This window comes from Coturnix japonica, chromosome 1 (genome assembly GCF_054131305.1).
Source record: "Coturnix japonica strain WE chromosome 1, WE-NBRP24, whole genome shotgun sequence".
Lineage (NCBI taxonomy): Eukaryota > Metazoa > Chordata > Aves > Galliformes > Phasianidae > Coturnix > Coturnix japonica.
The window spans coordinates 94237595-94256299 of NC_140663.1; the positions used below are offsets into that span (position 1 = coordinate 94237595).

General features: G+C 38.1%; 1 protein-coding gene across 1 annotated transcript in view; it reads right to left on the reverse strand.

The window, feature by feature from the left end:
• The window catches only part of ADAMTS5 (ADAM metallopeptidase with thrombospondin type 1 motif 5), a 44464-nt gene that overhangs the window by 19909 nt on the left and 5850 nt on the right, over positions 1–18705 (reverse strand). Inside the window, exon 2 of the mRNA XM_015881917.3 lies at positions 11730–11862. Coding sequence (XP_015737403.2) covers positions 11730–11862 — 133 coding nt within the window. The remainder of the gene's footprint in view (positions 1–11729; positions 11863–18705) is intronic.

Genomic DNA, 18705 nt, shown 5'->3' on the forward strand with positions numbered 1-18705 from the left:
TGCTGATTTGCTCTGGAGTTTCTTGTGATTTAATTCAAAATCCACTTGAATATGCACGCACTTCCAACCAATTAAGCAGAAGTATTTTCATAAAACTAGTTCATTGAACATGAAAATACCAGGCTTAGACCTCAGTCCTGCTATAGCAACCATCCCTGAGACACACCTAATGCTTAAAGGCTGCAGGAAGATTTTTTTGCATTTATTGTCCTAAGAGAGCTCATAGTTGTAACACTGCAAGATATTACTTAACTGCAGCATGTTTATGAAATAAAGGAACAAGGTCCTGATAATGAAAACGAAGTATCACTTTAAGCCACTGGGATTGGTACTAAACAGTTGTGTGAGAATAACAAAAGCTAGAAGACTTCTAATAGGCAGAATCATAGACTCATAAAGATTGGAAGAGACCTTGCAGATTATCCAATCCAATCATCAACCCATCACCACCATGCTCACTAAACCAGGTACATCTGAGTAACTTTATGGCATGGAATCTGTGTTTGGTGTAGAATATGAGTAGTATCTGGGCATGAATCAGCAGTCTGAGAGCTTACACTTCAGAGTGCTCAACATTTCGTAGCACCACCCAAAACAATCCAAAACTCAGTGATACAAAGGATTTAGTATCATACTGCAATAATATTCCTATTGAAAGTACTTCACTCTCTATATACATTCTTCTCCTGCATAATCTTTCTGACAGAAGTCCCACATCAACTTAAAATCAATGACATAATAACAGGCAATGTCAATAAATAAGGATGCTTCTGTTTGCTCAGCTTCATCATCTATGAGACTCTCTGCTACTTATAATGTTCACTTTACCCACTTTCTGTGTGTGTGGCATCTTCCTTGCAACAACATCAGTCCCTGAGTCAGAAAGAACTCTTTTTCTTTCCTACATGTGTTTTTCAGCTCCTGCAGCAGTCCATGCACTGAGCTTCAACTGCCTAATGTCAGGGCAATGTGGTCACAGTACATTAAACTACAGAAATCCTACATCTGCCAAAGTGAATGCCCTGGAGTGGGACAGGGATTTTGTTGTGCTTCAGGCGGTGCCTGGCTTCCATGCCTCAACATGATATAGTCTCTGTCCTTCTCTTTCGTCTCCTGCCCACCATCCTTTCTCATGTCCCATAAATTGAGCACAAGGCAGGAATCGGCACAGCTGGAGGTGAAGCACTGTGGATCTGTCTATTAATGAGCAGCCTGCTGAGGCAACAACACTCCAAAAAGACCTGAGTAGCATCACCTCTGAGATGTACTGACTGTACAGAATTTAAGTCCTGCACTGCATACTGAAATTGGTCTTCTTTTTTTCCTCCTTCACATAGACAAAAGAATATCATTCATAAACTACGAAGCTTGCAGCTGAATTTCAAGCCCATCACTTTGAACAGAGAAGCTCTGAGTTTCTGTATAAAATGTTTGCAAATTGATCTCCCCCCTCAGAAACAGTTGGACAGTCTCTGTAGTTCAGAATCAATCAATAAAATGAAACACTTCTCAGGCAACTATTCTACACAGAACATTTCAACCCAAATACTTTGGCAAGAATACAAGAAACTGAAACAGGGTCATCTTTTGGAAAGTGTCCAGCTACTGGCTTCACCTTTAATTAGAGTTCACTGTAACTCTTATCTTCACAGTGATAAATGGGGTGAACTGAGGACATACCTCATTAACAGTTGCCTAATTTGGGTTATTAAACTGGGCCTTTGTTCTACAGTGTGATGAGAATTAATCACTTACCTGGCATACTTATGCTTTTTGAGAGGTTCCCAAGGTAGTGAATAACCAAAAACTAGAACTCTGACAGTATTTGAGCTTTTAAATAAGCTGCCACTTATATTAGTGAGGGTAATAACTGTTCAAAGCATTTAATGCAGGAATTCTATCATCTGTACATATTGATTTGCTTGTTAACTTTGAATGCATGTTTACAACTTTCAAATAAGTCTGTAGAACTGAAATTCCTAATTAATTCTTATCACAACCTAAATCTCTCTCTATCTTAACTTCTGGTTTTAAAACATTATGCTCAGACTTAGATTACAACAAGCTTCTGATGACTCTCAAAACTGTTTTGGCTTTTTATTAGAAATAATCAAAATTCAAAATACCGCAACAATCTGTAATCTCCAGGGTATGCTCTTTTTAGAACAGAGGTAGGAGAAACAAAGTGTTTCTACACCTGTGCCTTTCATCCTTTTGCATCTAAGAACAAGACAATGAGCATTTCTCTTTCTATTTGAAAAGTCCCCTCCCCACCATCACTCATGAACACACTGGTATTATGAAATATTGACTAGGACAGTAATGTGTTATTGGTAGGGTGCTTCCCGTTATAAGAACCAAAGTGAGAAGGTTATGGGTGATCCTTCATGTGATCCTACATGTAAGCAAAATTCCAGTGAAAGCTTTGGGCAAAGGCTATGAGATATAAGAAATACAAATCTTAAAATGAAAGCTTTTAAGAAGGATGCCAAATTTAGTACCTCACATTGCCGCACTACTATGAACTTCATACCAGGCTACTGAAAAAAAATGAAGAAAAAGGGCTCCTGGCAGCTGTGTAAAATGATGACTGATTGAGAAAGGGCTAGTAGATCATCTGATGTTTTCTACTTAATGAAGCATCTTACTGGTGTTGACAGTTCTCACTGAGTGAAAATGACATAATATATATTTATCAGCAGGATGGTGTTTAGTTAAGTTATCCTGTAGGAATGCACAAAACGGTAAAAGGAACAGATGGAGAGGAGGCAGGGGTTTGCCCTCATGCAAGTGAAGAAGAGCTAGCCTTGTAGTTTCCTTCTCATAACGCAAAAAGACCAACCAGCTAAAAGGACTGTCAGTCTTCCTGAACAGCCTTTCTTCCTCTTATTTGAGAGCAAGTGTGGCTGCATGAGTGAATTAATTAAAACAGTATGAAAGCAACTTGAAGGCTCTGGGCCCTAATATAATCTGGAGTGCAGTCCTCAAGGGAATCTCAGTGCACTCTGTTCAGATGCTCAAGTAAGAAATAAAGAGTCAACAGCAGTCATCAACCCCTGGACCTTTACTTTCTGCGTTCCTGACAGTGGACCTCGCACTGTACAAGGTCCCAATACCAACTACTGAAGGCCAGTACCTACTGCAGACCAACAGGAAATAAGTCCAGTGGGATTAGAAAGAATTTCTGCACTTTGAGGAGTAGGGTGCGTATTTCTGAAATGAAGTGGGAATACTTGAAAACATTTCTAACAAGTCATCTAAAACTTCTATCTTTGCTAAATATCAGAATACAAAACACTCTGCAGGTACATCAGGAGCACATCAGAGCTATGTTGGATGTGTTGTAAGGCACATTATATTGCAGCTATTTTCTTCCCAGGAGTACTGGGAAGCAAAACAACAATGTGAATATTTCCGAATTTTCTTAAAATGTGTTGTGAGACTGTCTGTAAAGGATCGCTGAGTCAGTAGTGTGCAGAAGTCATATAACCTCATTTTCCATGGATATCTCAAGTATAGGAATACAAAAAGCAAAAGAAGTATCAATGTACAGCAAGTAAAGCTCAGATTTTGCTAGATTATAAATCATAGTTGTTCAGTCTTCTGGAAAAAAATCACCCTTGTTTATGATAATATGGAGACCTCCAGTACTTAGACTCAAGAGCATATCAAAGTATAGCTCTTGCACCACATGCAAAGCAACACACTATGCTAAAAAATCCTGCAGGCACTGTAATTTGTTTTCTTTGAAAAGCTTAGTGCCAATTAAGCATGTATTTTTCAGTCAGATCAAGCCTTTCACCTAATTTTCAGTGAAGATGACTGAGGTACAAAAGAAGGTCAAGTGATTTACCCAAGGTTACCCAGTGAGTCACAGCATCTCCTGGAATCACGATTCAGGAACCTTCTGGCTCAACATTCTTTGGTTTAATCACCCAGCCATGAATTCTGCACAATTCTTTTGCTCTCTCCTTTTCTAACAACAGATTACCATTTCTTTGTGCATAGACTGTTTTTCCAACTTGTGCAAGTACTTGGCTTGTAATTAAGAACCACATACTGATGTCAGTCATAGATGGAAATCCTTATGAAGCAATGAGAATTTTGCGTAACAAATGATGAACCTAAGCAATAATGATTGATGAAATTGTGCTTTTTTTTTACAAAACAGCAGTGTTTTGAATTACATAAACTTACAAAAAACATGCACAGAATGTAAAACTGGCTCTTCCCCTTTCTTCATACTTGAACTTTCTTTCCAATGTTCTTTTCCTTGACTGTTATCCATTATTTACAAAAGAAAAAAAAAAATCACTCTCTCTTTTAAATCTACAGCACAAAAGCAGTTTTTAATATTTCTAGCTTAAAAGAATTCCTCAGGCTGAAAGAAACAATAGTCTGAAGTGCAGTTCCTCTTCAGGAGCATACATAAAAAAAGCCACAATCAGACATTCATACACCAGTCCTGCAGACTTTACACAAAACAAACGTCTACAGAAATGGCTTGTTATAACAGACTTCTGTGGGAGATCACAGATGCACAAGCCCAGAAAGACAATTTGCAGACAAAATTCTGTCCAGGCAAAGCAGATTAGGCAATTAGAAACTACTGTGTCCACATCTACTCAAATGATCATTAAAAGATGTCATCTTGTAGGTCCATTCTGCATCTGCTATTCTGTGTGCCGTGTACAAGAGAAGTGAAAATTCTAATGAAGAAGTGGGATATAGTGATTCCAATTTCACGCCTGTCCAACTCAGGGTAACTCACAAGGAGTATAATTTGCTGTAGCTCATAGGAAATGAATGAACCCTAGGATAGTGCAAGACTGAATACATTACATTGCCTACTGTCTATTTCTGGCATAATTCTGCTTGAAGTATTGTCTGCGCAAAAACTACATGATCATATCAGTAGTGTTTATCTGACAAGGAGGAAAGCAATCCCTACTTTAATCTGCTATATGGAAGACAGAGAGATTCAGGCACTACACACAGCCAAAGTGAACTTTTATTGATAAATGTTCTGAAACAATAGGCAAAACCCAATTATGCTATATGGAAGACTGGGGGGTTCGGGCACTGTGCACAGCCAAACTGAACTTTTGTTGATACCAAGTGTTCTGAAACATTAGGCAAAACCCAGTTTCGTTCTCAATTCCCTTATGGATGCAGAGACAATAATATATAATTATACCTACTTCTCCTCACGTCATGATGTTTCATGATCCACAGCAACTTTTCAAAACACAGTGTTGTTTAATCCGATTCTTCATGAGGTCGCACCTACACAAAGATCAGTGCAGCTCCTGAGAACCTCTGAAAACTGCTGCTGCTGTGTTTAAGTTGCTTCCTGAAGTCCTTGATTGAGAGTTCTGTTGTCAACCCTCTCTCTTCTCTGTCTGGACTGCTTCACATTTGCTAAGTAGGCAAAGATCCCTAATCTAGTCAGACTTAGAAGTACAGGATACATAAAGAAAAGCTCAAGCATACTTAGAAAACAAGGATTTAATTTTTCTACATCACATAACTTTCCCCCTTCTATGTCTCCATTTTTCCACACAAAGGCCAATATAAAATGGCTCAGCTTCACTAAAAAATGTTAGTTTTAAGCATCATGTGTGTTGTAATTGGAAAATATATGTATTGCATGCACCTTTATAAACTTATCACAATACTGTTGGGTAAGCCAAGAGATTTTAGTCAAAATTTTAAGCAGTAAATTTTTGTACAGCTGATTTTTGCATTTTGAAACATCATGTAAAGCTTCTGCCCTACTCTTCAGATTGCTCATCTTTTTTCTTAACTGAAGGGAAGGGCTTAAATCAAGTTCATAAGGGCTTAATACAAGTGCTCTTGCTAGCAGATGTTTAAATAAAAACTTGAAAAAGGTTCAAAGAGAAGGAATCAAATAATATTCTTGATGTATGTCATCAGAATAGATTTGGATTACTCTCTCTAACTCCTTTTTTTTTTTTTTTTGTTTTAAGAATGTAACTCTGCCTAATTATGATTACATGGATGTTTGCCTAAACTTTGTCTGTCATGAAAGAAACATAATATTAAAGTCAAATATCCTTCACTATTTTTTCATGTTCCTATGATATTCTATGCCTTTGGCAATCTATCCCCCTTGAAATGAAAGTCTAAAAAAGATTTGCATTTGACAAATCTGAAGCTTGCTGTTATCTGCTTTATCTTGACAGCCTTGAAATCAAAGGGCTACATATTCAGCAATGGCAAAGAAAAGATGACTGTGTATTTAATTACTTTGAGAGTACACAAAATGAACACGTGGTAAAACATGAGATTTTTTTTTTTTTTTTTTGTTCTCCTACATACATCAAAGGCAAAACTACTACTTAAATATCATACACACTGTTCTTGGTTTCAGTTTATCCTGGAGATAGGTCAGAGTCATGATGATCTTTATAAGGGTTACACAGGTTAGGTATGGTAGGCATGCCTCTCCTTCTATGGAGGCCTACAACCCTAATGCAAGCTACGGTTCTGAAAAAATATCTGAACCCATACAGAATTCAGTCTGATTGTATTCTGATGTCTTTCAGTGAACTGCTTTAATAAGGACTCCAGGAGTCACATCTCACTTTTGAATTGTTCTCTTTGCATAAAATAACGCTCTTCAATAAAGCACTGCACGTTGTTGACAGCATCCACGTTATTTTCATTCTCTAGCGATCGTAGATGCCACAGGATGATGGCAAGCTTAAAAAGATTTTCCTTTAAACATATTCTCCGGTTTTAGTTTCTGTACTGTTCCTTGATTTTAGGTGTTCAGCTGTGTAATGCAGATGGAGAAGTAGTTGGAAAAGCATAACACAGCCATAAGAAATGAGGCTGAGAAGAGGGCTTGAAAAGTCATCTTGTCCATCCCTCTGCCATAAGGTAGGATCAGCATCCCCTAAGCCATGGCTGTTTGGCCAGCTGACTCCTGCGAGCCTCCAGTGATGGAAACTTCATAGCCTCCCCAGGCAATTCATTCCTGAGCTGAACTGTCTTTATGGTTAAATGACTTTGGCTAATGCTTAAAGGAAAGCTCCCTTGCTGCAGTGCAAAGGCTGTTACCCCTTGTGCTGTCCCAAGTCGACAAGGAGAATGATTTATTACATACATTTTCACAACAATTATTGAATATATTTGGAGACTGCTTTTATGACTCCCCTTCAGTCTTTCTGGTTCTAAAGTCACATGTAAAAGATAAAGAAAATTAATGACCAGAGGTTTAATTAGTTCCATGTAGCAATTTTAAGCTACAATCTAAAAATAAAATACTTGGAAAGAACATCAGTAAACCATATTACTCAGGAGGATACAAGGAGTAATAGCATGCCAGAGTGATTACAAAACAGAGAAATAGGAACTTCGCAAAAAGGTCAAATGAACGTTACCACTGAACAAAAAGGCAGGGTATTCTCTATATCTGCTCCTAAAAAAGATCTTCAAGATTGATGGAAAGAATAAAGATACATATAAATTATTATATTCGTGTAATGTTCACTGAGCTAAATTGGAGCCTTGGCTGCTTATAGACTACAGGAAGGATGCTTTTGTATTTAAGGACTAGACTGAAACCCAAGAGGCAAGTTTAATCCTTGTCATTCCTTAAGACTTCCTTTTGATTCTGGGAAAGTCACCAAATCTCTGCATCGCAATTGCCTACTGATAAAATGATCAGTAGCTCTACTTCTTTTCTCCTGAAATCTTATTTCCTTTTATATATGATAAAACCCTTTAGGCTGGTGGTTTTTTTTTGCACTGAAACTTGCAGAACTCCAGTACGAGAGGGACTGAAGTCAAGAGAAACTTTTGGAGGGTACTGCACAACAAAATACAAAACTGGGATACTAAATGAAGCATTTCAACATATTGCATATATGGGATCACCACAAGAGATGTTAAACATGACTTGAAATTGATTGACTGTGTATTTCCATTATGTTATACCAGACATCTTCAGGGAATGCACAGGCTGGCTTACAATTTAACATTGTAAAAGTAACAAAATCTCTAACCAGACATGATATAGTATTAGAGTGAGAAATAAATCTAGTCATTTTTGTTTCCTGATAGTTATTTTAATAAGAAATCATAGAATAGTTTGGGTTGGAAGGGACCTTCAGCATCACTTAATTTCTACCCCATTGCTAAAGGCAGAGATGTCTCCCATCAGACCAGGAGTAGCAGTACACCAGCCCTGACCTATGAAAACTATTAAGTTAATGTTGAGATTATGAGCAATTGTGAGTTATCTAACACTTTTCTCCAGGTGATGCAGAGAAATCCATGAAATAACAAAGCATCCTTTTGTTATAGTCCATAGGCTGATGATAACAAATACTCGGAGAATATCTGTATGCTTTGCCTAACCTATTTCTGATACATCTGCAGTGCTATGGAGGTGTACCATGAAGCAGTTGTCTAATATCGCAAAAGACACCTCTATGCCACAACATGGAACTGAACTCATGATCTGAGGCAATGGTACAGAAGGCAACTTTTTGGCAGCAAAGCTACTTCTGTCTAAATTGACAATAACACATCCCCTCTGAAAAAAAAACAAACAGTATTTGGATTTACCATTTGTGGTTGAATGCTTTGACAAGATCCGTTTTTAAAATTACACTTGTACTGTTAATATTATCTCCCTTTATTCTGAGGGCGTATTAATGCTTTCAAAGCTAAAAGATATCCTCACCAGTATTGTTTTTTGCTGTATTATTTTCTGCACTTGACACTAGACAAACGGTTCCTGATTTTACTACACAAAACTAGGACCTGATTCCAGTTCTATCCCATTGCTCTTCATATACAGGTCCCCACAACTTGTCATCCAACTAGTGTGCTATGAATTTGGCTGTATCTGTATCTTTCTCTGCTTTTGTTTTCTCTTCTTTAGAGATCTTGCTTGTTGTTGCTGCTCATTCATATTCTCCCCCTCAAAAACTACTGGTCAAAATCCATCTACTTTATTTAAAAGGAATAAAATAAACATCTAATACATGATGCGGTAGAAACCAATTGAAGCAGCAGCCTCTATTCAGCAGCAGAGTGCTTTTTGGCTTCCTGTTAATGTATTCAATATGAGCCCTTGGGTTGTGCATTGTCCTGCTTGGTTGAGCTGCAGCTCCACTTACTTTGGTTACCTTCCAGAGAACGAACATGATCCTCAAGAAAGCTCTTGGCACACTCAAAGTGGAAACAGGAGCATTCAGATCACCTTGAAATCAAAGCAGGGACACAGTCTTCCTTCAGATCAAGTCCATACTAATGATGCTGCATCAACTACAGATGCACACATGGTAGAGTATATTCTGCAGACAGACAGTAACTACGTATGCTTAGTGACTCACCTCATTCTTCCCATTGTCAGAAAGGAGCAGCTTAGGCTGAGCTGCAAGAATTCTTTCTGTCTTTCAGGACATCCCCTACCCTGCAAAATGAACTCCACTGAATAACTAAGCTGCCGTAAAATTAAAGCTACACCCTGCCCACAGGACAGGGGGAACTTTAAGATTCCTGGATTGAAGTAAGAAATCTGGTCTCCAAATAAAATAAAGCCAAGTTTTCCCTAAAGTGCTTAACTAAAGGGTATCCATGCCACACTTTTATTTTTCATCCTTTTGACCTTTAATTTAACCTAAGTACACACTCAATTTTAGCTGTGTTTTCTTCCCAACTTCTCCCACTTTAGGCCACACACACCAAGGTCATTCTGTGATTTGACACCCTTTCTTTCTCAAAATCTTATGGCGAGAAGGAAAAGAGAGATGTTATTTGAAACAACCTCAAACTAAAGTTATTTGGTCCATTAGGGTACTTATTTAACCAACTGCTTCAAACCATGCCTTTTTTACATTGAAAATTATAGCTTTTATGGATTCCTGTAAACTTCTAGGTATGAAAATGGCTCTTTTTCAAAAAAAGTGCTTCTAGATCACTAAAAATAGTTCACTTGTGTTTACATTTCCTTTGAGTGGAATTCAAGGTAATAATATGTACTCCTCACCCCTATCTTAACTGATCTATGTTCTTTCATTTGTAATCTGTTTGCACATGTATCTACTGTTGATAGAATTGCAGTCAAGACACCTTGCCCACTGCTTCGCACAACAGATATATACCAAGACTGGCATCCCAAGGAGGTCCGTCACTCAAGATTCCAACCTCACCAATGCCCACAAACTATCAGCAGCAGACATCCCTTTGGTCTATCAGATGATAGAAGAGCATCTCCAGCAGACTGGCCTTTGAGTGGTAGATTAACTTTGTCCATCTTTTTGTTCCACTTGTGATGGGTTATTAGCTTTATAGCATCCAGGGATGATACCACTACACACATCTGTTTTTAAACTGTATTTGATATGTTGCCATATGTTCCTCCAAATGCTCTAAAACAGTAATTCAGATCTCTTTTTCTCTTATTAACATACCACCCTGTTTATTAAAATAAAATTTCTGGTTTGGGGACTCATTCTACCATAACATCATATGCTTTCATTCAACACATGAACCCCATCCATCCACAGCTGATCTCATTTCTTTGTGGCACTGTAAAAGCTGTAGGCTTAAGCTCACTAATGGTTGAATGATCTGGACATTAACATGCCAGCTGATTTTTCATACTTGGTGACCTCCGGTTGCTGAGCCAGGTATATATCCGGCACAGAACTCTTCGGCTCTACCTGCTAGTTACTTGAAAATTGAACTACTGCAATGATATTCCCAAAGCAAACTTTACTTTGGTTTGGCAAGAGGTACAAGGCAATTCAGAAATTGGCTCCCTCTGAAAGTTCTCCTTTCCTTGTTATTTCCTTCCAAGAGTGTTGAAAAAAAAAAAAAAGAAAAAAGAAAAAAAAAAAGAAAAAAAAAAGAATGTTCTTCCCTTTTAAATTGCTGTTCACTCACCAAAGCGAATAGCCTTCATTCTGAATATATTTCTAGTGAACACAGGTCATGAAATATTAGAAAGTTAAAAATAGCCAAGATGGCAGCAGTCTCCTTCAAGGAATATATCATGCCAGATGTAATGTCCCAGAATACAAACTTTCTACTGTCACAAATTCTATCATCTTAGATCGTTCTTAAGTGTGTGAGTAGAACTCCTACATGAAACTGCTGTCCACTAACACAGAGATTGAAATTGAGTTAAACTGAAACTGAACAAATTGTTAACACCTAAATATTATTTCACTTATCTTAGGATTCACATTAATACTACATTTTACCATAAAAGTAGCATTTCAGTATTCTTAGAAAAAGATTTTGCTCTTTTCCACAAAAGCCTTCTCTGCAGGCAATATATTGTCCCATGTAAAGTTTCATAACAATACAGCATGCAAGTAGTTCAAAACAGTGAGTTATTTTCCACTGCGTATACACTAAATGCATGCAAAATATAATAGATAAGCCAACCACCTTCTCAGGAGGGACATGTATTGACATTTTTGGACAGTAGCAGCAGCCTTTGAATTTTCACTTCAACTGCTGCTTAAAAACGACACTGTCAGAAAGGAAACACCTACTGTGCGCCTTCACTTGCCTTCTGATCCCTTATTAGTTAACCCTGAAGTGCATATGTATACAGCCTTAATCCCCAAGTGAGTAACTGGACCAAGGGAAATCTGGAATTAATTGCAAAGTATTTTGGTTACTAATGCAGCTGTTACAAGTGTTTGATTTGGCAAGCGAACAGAAAAGGCACTGCATACCAATTTCGTGAGCCACTGTAAAAGCTGCATGGAGGCCGTCATCTTCAATCACTGCACAGCTGCGCTCAGGAGAGCATATGGTCCCAACGTCTGCCATTCCCAGAGTATCACATGAATGATGCCCACATAAATCCTGTCCAGGAAGAAAAAAAAAATCATTAAAATAAATTTTTACACCCATAAGTAACAACAGGCTAAAGCCACCAGCCCTTTGCAAACAGCGGAACCTGGATAAAACAGTCATATAAGCTCACATCTAAAGATCTCAATGCAGTTTAAAAGTATGATTATCCAATCCAATCCCTGCTACAGTCACTGGGATAAATTTCACTGAATTTAATGGATTAATTAATCTATAATTCATTGTTATTTAAATTTGTATTTCTGCAATGCATGCAGATACTCAAAGTTGCATTGAACTAGTGTATAAAACACATGCCATAGAAACATTTCTGAAGAAATAAAAGCAGAAGAGACAATATATTTATTTACTAAAGGTGAAAAAAAGTGCATAGATTAAGCATCACATTCCTAATCAATTATTGAACTACAGATTGCCGTTCTTTTCAAAAGGCAAATCTCCTACTTGTACCTAAAGAAATGAGATTGTTATATGTTAAACCTCATGTCACACCCATCAAGTAGTATGATGATTAATAACGCATATTACCCAATATACCAAATATGTAAGCAATTCTCAGAGGTTGCTTAAGGAGTTAAGGACAGAAGAGTGTAAAACCCCCTTGATACTTAGTTCAAATAGTGCAACTAGGTCACATGCTTTCTACTTGTAGACATGGAGTGTCTCCAGAAACCATGCAGCTAGCACAAGCTTTTTTTTTTTTCCGTTCCAGGATGCTACTACTACCACCACCACTACTACCACTATTAAAAAATGAAGCTTTGGTCAGACATATGATTTTTTTTGGTTGAGGTAAAGTTGGGACCATGCCAGTTGGAGCACTCTTAAGATTATTGATAGTTGTTGAGTGAAAACATCAATTTCAAGGCAGTATTATCAATTCTTATTATCAAAATGATCAGAGTTCCATTTTTTTTCCCTTCATTTTTAAGACTCTCTTCTTCCTTCCAGGTCTACTTTGTAAGAACTTAAACGTTTCATAATTAACCCATACTGTAGTGCTCCTGATCTAGGGCACATTCAGAAAGAAAGATGCAATACTTAAATTCCTATTACTTTTCTTGGCTTCATTTCTATTTATCCCTTTATGCACCACTTCTGAGCATGGCCCTTTCAATCTATGAGTACATTTTACATAGGGTAGTTTAAAGTGGCTTACCCAGAACAGCATAATTCAGGAAACAAAACTCAGAAAAATGCATGGGATTGTACCAGTATAAATACCTTTCAGTGGTGATATAATTGGTCTAAATAAATGACTGTAAACTGTACAGGAAGTAAGGTACCTTTATACTAGCTCAATTTTAACTGGATCCACACAGGGAGCTGAACTGAAATTCTTATACAGGTACAGAAAAGCACATAAATGAGACAGAAAGTTGCTTAGTAAAGGAGGTCTGAACTGCTTCCATGTTGATAGTGCCAAGAATAGTATAAAAGACACTAATTGAGACCTCGTCTCCACATGCAGATTTTGTGCCATTTGGTCCTCTCTTATGCCTGTGGTGTTTTCATCACTTAGATGCTTACATAAGTACTCCTCTCAGTATGGTACAATTATATCAGCACCCATATGCCTCATGCATAAATTGCAAGACTTGTTTTCATTTGCATATAAGAAGAAGCTAAGTCAGTGATATGGCCATGGAGCTGTAACAACATACACAATCAGAGCTCAAAATGATAATTCAGATTTGACAACAGAAGTGTAATTAAAATAATACAGTCTTTCCAGACAGGCAATCTCATAAGTTTCCTTAGAGCTACTTCTGATGGGATCTCTGGATTTTGAAAAATTATAACCAGGATGTTGACAATAAGTATCCGTTCTGACTTTTGGCTGGTTAGTAATACCATCCTAAAAATTTCCTAAGCTATGCATTATGCCACCTTCATTAAACATCAGAAAATAGCTATGCACATATGCAGGCACGAAAGGAAATAGCAATGTTTGGTTACTTTTCATACATTATGTGTTACTGACATTACACCATATTACATGTCCCAGTTTTCCTGCGAATTCCAGTCACTTCATCAGGTTGTTGTTCCTCCATTACCATAATTTCCCAGAGTATGACACATATCCAAACATTTCAACATCTTACTAGTAGCCTTCAAGCTTATTTGCATAACAGCTATCTAGGCATAACAAAGCAGGCTCTATGCTTTCTTTAGGAATAATTGAACTTCGGGTCAGATAAATTTCTCAATGGACTTTACTACTTAATGGTCACCCCTAGAATACCCTGCTTACTAGCTAGCCCCATCAAAACCGCACAGGAAGTTGGTAAACAGTTGCCCCCAGATTGAAGTAAGGTGGTAGTGTGGGATCAGAGATCCCCATAAGGGAAAAGAGAGGAGAAGAGAGCATACACACTGTGGACAGAAAGCAGTGGGTTGATACAGCACAACTGCATTTCCAGCAGTCGACTAAGTCACCACATCTGGAGGGCCTCCCCAGCAGACTGAGCAAGATGCTTTGAGGAGTCCTGCTGCCAGTTACTGAATTCCAGCTGGGCAGTAGCAGAGCAGGGTTGTAAATGGTCTTAGGACAGGAAATATTTTCTGGTATTAGCTTGTTTGTGTGAAGTTGTTATTCATAGAATCACAGAGGGATGTTAACAGTCATTGGAGAGATGTCTACAGATTGCCCATCTGCTACTAGAGCAGTGTGTGCATTGACCAAGCTCTGAACAAAGAACACGCACAGAGCCTTCTGCAGAGCTGAGTCCTCAGTGACTGCGTGAGGATGACTTTTTAAGCTAATTTGTCCATAACCAAGCAGATTACCCAGGATGTGGCTCCACTATGTCCTCAACAATCTCTTAATTTCTCTTGTCCGTGCATGATTTACAATATTTCTACTCACAGCATCCCATATTAGTTAACACAGATGCAACTGAAGTGGCATCTCTGAGATGAATAGTCTGAAAATTTTGCTATTGGATGTTTTCCTACTTAACTCATCATTTCCAAGTTAATGGCCTTTCCCCACAGCACAACTTTCATTGATGTAACAAAGAATACACCTGTTTGCACTTTCAATCGTTTACATCTTTATGGTAAATTTTCCTTCGACTTAGAGTTTCTCTAGCCATGTTGGCCACAAATGATCTGTTAATAGCATCGATATCTATATTTTTAGTTTTCTCAAGCAGTTTTGGAAGGCAGTCACAGACTTTTCCAAACTGATTTTCTGGGAGTACATTAAAAGTTCTTATTTCTCTAGAAAGCAGCATTTTCTTAAATAAATAAATAAAAGAAAAGAAAGAAAAAGGAAAAAAAAAAGGCCTTGATATAATGATGCAACTTTAAAAAAATCTGCTTGGGACCCCTCAGTTCTTCAAACTCCTAGTTTGAAAAACTTTATGAAGTGTCATGATACTTAAGATCATCTTCTAAGAACTATTTTGCTGTGGTGTATAGCTTTCATTTAAAAAGTCAGACTCTTATTCAGATCTGTACACTCGTTTAATTGCCTCCAAGCTGCAGCAGAAACTTCTAAGAATATGTGTTTCTTGATATTTCTGAAGAAAGAATGCAGCATCTAGCCTTTCATCTACATTACAGTAGTTTCAAAATGGAAGAATGAATAGAAAATGCGTTTGCTACACAGGAGACAATAGATGTTAAGCCTTAAGCTTTGGCAAAGGAACAACAGGAAAAATGAGCTGTACATCATAAGACCAGTAGTTAATTAGACAGCTTATTAAAGGCCAAGATTTCCTGGCATTCATAAGTATATCAAGAGCAGTTGGATGTTTGCCAGATATACATAGCACATAGTAGTAAATGAAGATAACTGTACTGGCTTCCTGCTGAAGTAGTTAATTTATTTTACCTGAAAATCTTTGATTTGTGCGGTAAGGTTAAAAATGAGAATAAACTGTTAAGTGAAACCTGATAGCAGACCAGAGCCTATGGACTGGATCCAAGACAGTATTTAAACACCAATGTGCACTGTTTGGTGGAATGTAAATGCAGAAGAACAAAACTGACCTGTGTTCCCCCGTCTTTGAGTTATCTATCCTGCACAGGACTTGTAGTTTGTGACCTTATGGACCCCCTAATGGACAAGTACAACAGTTTTACAGCCTTGAGCAGCTTAGCATTTAGCTTACACTAAAGCAGAGACATTTAGTGTTTCTCAGTCTTTTCCCCTGTAGGAACCCAAGCCTACACATGTTCTCAGATCAGATCTAAGAGACACCAACAGGACTGGACATTCTATTGGACATAGTTGCACATCACCATATTTTAAATCACAGCTAACAGCTTTTACATCACCACGTCCGTTTGCTTGCTTTTCTGGTTTTAATTACAATGGTCCAGCAAAGCCTCTGCCCAGAAGTTTCAACTTCAAATTCCTTTGAAGAAAGTCCCATAAGCATCAGACTATAGCCTACAATGAAGGTACGCATGTGGCTATGTGTGCGGGGAGCTGGGGCTCCTCCTGTTGCAGCCCATGTGCCAAAGGTTTCCATAGCCCAGACTGCAGTTAGTGCTTACAGCACCTGGTGAAGGGACTTCATTTTTGGTTGCTGTTCCTCAGTCTGCTTCTGTTATTTTACATTTAACAGCCTTTCAGTAAATTATGGAAACACTCTTCTGTATGCTTTGGGAGCACAGGCTCTCTTGCTCTAAGCAGCACACACCAGTCAGCAGCTTCAGGTCATGATTTCTCTCCTTCTCACCACATGTATCTTGAATTACTTGCTAAATAGTGACATAGCTTTGGTCAGAGAGGTGGAAAGTTTCCTTAACACCTGGAACAGCTTACAACCTACTGGTTAAGGACCTCTCCTGGGAGGTGGGTGATGTAGGCCTAAAATCCCTCAAGCAGAGGAAGGAATTAAACACAGCTTTCCAACTTCCCGCACAAGTGTTCTCACTCTAGGTCTGTAAAAGGAGGGTGGGGTTGCAACATACTCAGGACCCACAAATCCATCCTTTCGCACTCAACCTTGGAAAGTGGGTGGAAGTTTATTAATGTCACGGCAACACAGAACAGAACACTTGGATACAAACATTAATAAAAAGGAGATAGAAAGACTAATGCTCATCCAAACAGAAAAGATTACCAGTATCACCCAAGGAGTGTGTAAAGTCCAGAAGGCAAAAGGAGTGCAAGAGTGGAATTGACATACTTCAAAATGTGTACTGGAAACAAGGGCCAACTGGTGAAAAAAAATAATGAGGGAATGGTTTATTTTACACTTCAGCTGATACTATGACAGTTAAAAAGAGAGACTGTACATGCCAAAAATGGTGCAACGCTGCTCTGGAGAGAGCCTGCTGTGAAAAGTCCTGCTCCTGAAAAAGTCCTGCTAGGACTTGTTGGTGTGGATGTACAAGGTAGGGGCACCAGTACAAGGCCTAGCCATCAACATCAAGGAAAGAAAGACTCTAACTATGCCCACTGAGATACTGCTTCACCCTCCCCACCACATTTTGAGAGGAAAAATGAAGTCTGGTTAACTTTTGGGAGAAAATGGAGTGGCGATACCTGCCTTTATTACCAAACCAAAGTAGTTCAACCTATAAACAGAGGTCAGCTTTCTTTCAGATTACTACATTAAAACAAGAAATAAGTCAGGGGTATTTGAATCTCAAAAACAGTGAATTGTCTTTCTGAATTCCAGGTAATGAGAAATTCCAGAAGATTCAATGGTTTGGTGATGTCCTGTTGGGACCTCCTCACACGAAGTGCTTACTTAAGACATGCTCTTACTCTTCCCTTGTATGACACAGGGACCCTAAGCATCTGTCATCGCAGGACACTCTGCAGTGAACCTCTAGAAACAGAGTCCAAATTAGACTTAAGCTTTTGTGACAAAGTAACAAAACTTCTTTTCCTCCTAAAATATATATTAAAAAAAAAAAAATTAAAAAAAAAAATGCAGTGGCAGTATGTAAAACAGAGAGTATTAAAAGCAACAACAACAACAAAATGCACCAAAATCTTTTGGACTCTGCATGGAGAGAGGAAGGGCAAACAAATTTTGGTTGTGATAAAGATGACTGGTGAGCAGGGAAAGATGTTTGATTTAACTTGCCTGCCCCATAGATCTTTTGCATGGAAACTCCACACAGCTTCTGTAGATTAGCATGAATCATACATACTACTCCTCCCACTCAAATAATGCCCCACTTTATTTTCCCTTGGGGCATCAACTAAAATGTATCGGATTTGTAGCAAAAAATGGTTAAAAACCTACAGAGCTGGTGAACATATCACATCAAAATTTCTTCAAAGTAATAGTAATAAACATTAATGAAATATATTTTATTGACAATTGTTATGGTTACAGATTAAGAATTGTGAGGAGATTATTTTATATATGTATATATATGGGGAGAGAGAGAGAGAGAGAGAGAAGTAGAGCCAAATAAAGCATGTGCTCCACTCAATGAAATAACCATCTATTGAGTCGAGGTAATCCAAAGCTCACTGTTAAATTTCAACAGCACTGTCAGATTGACAGTTAAACTAAATCACACACATAAGATCCATGTAATTACTGTGTGGAAAAAGGCAGGACAGTGGCCTTTGGCTCCAGTGTGAACTTCTTGGAATCAGTTTTGCTGGTACTAGAGTGGATGACGCTAGCAAGCACTTCGGAATGCATTTGTTCTTGTTTTTGGTACCTACATCTACTGTGAGAAACATCTTTTTGTTTTGTTTTAATTTTCACATGATTCAGGGTATGAGGAAAGGGAAAGGAAGAGAACTGGATTTTGTCCAAATGCACTGAATAGTTCACTCGAAATTTAACTAAGGGTCACTAATGAAATAGATTGGATGAAATCTCAAGGATAATTACAGAGCAGACA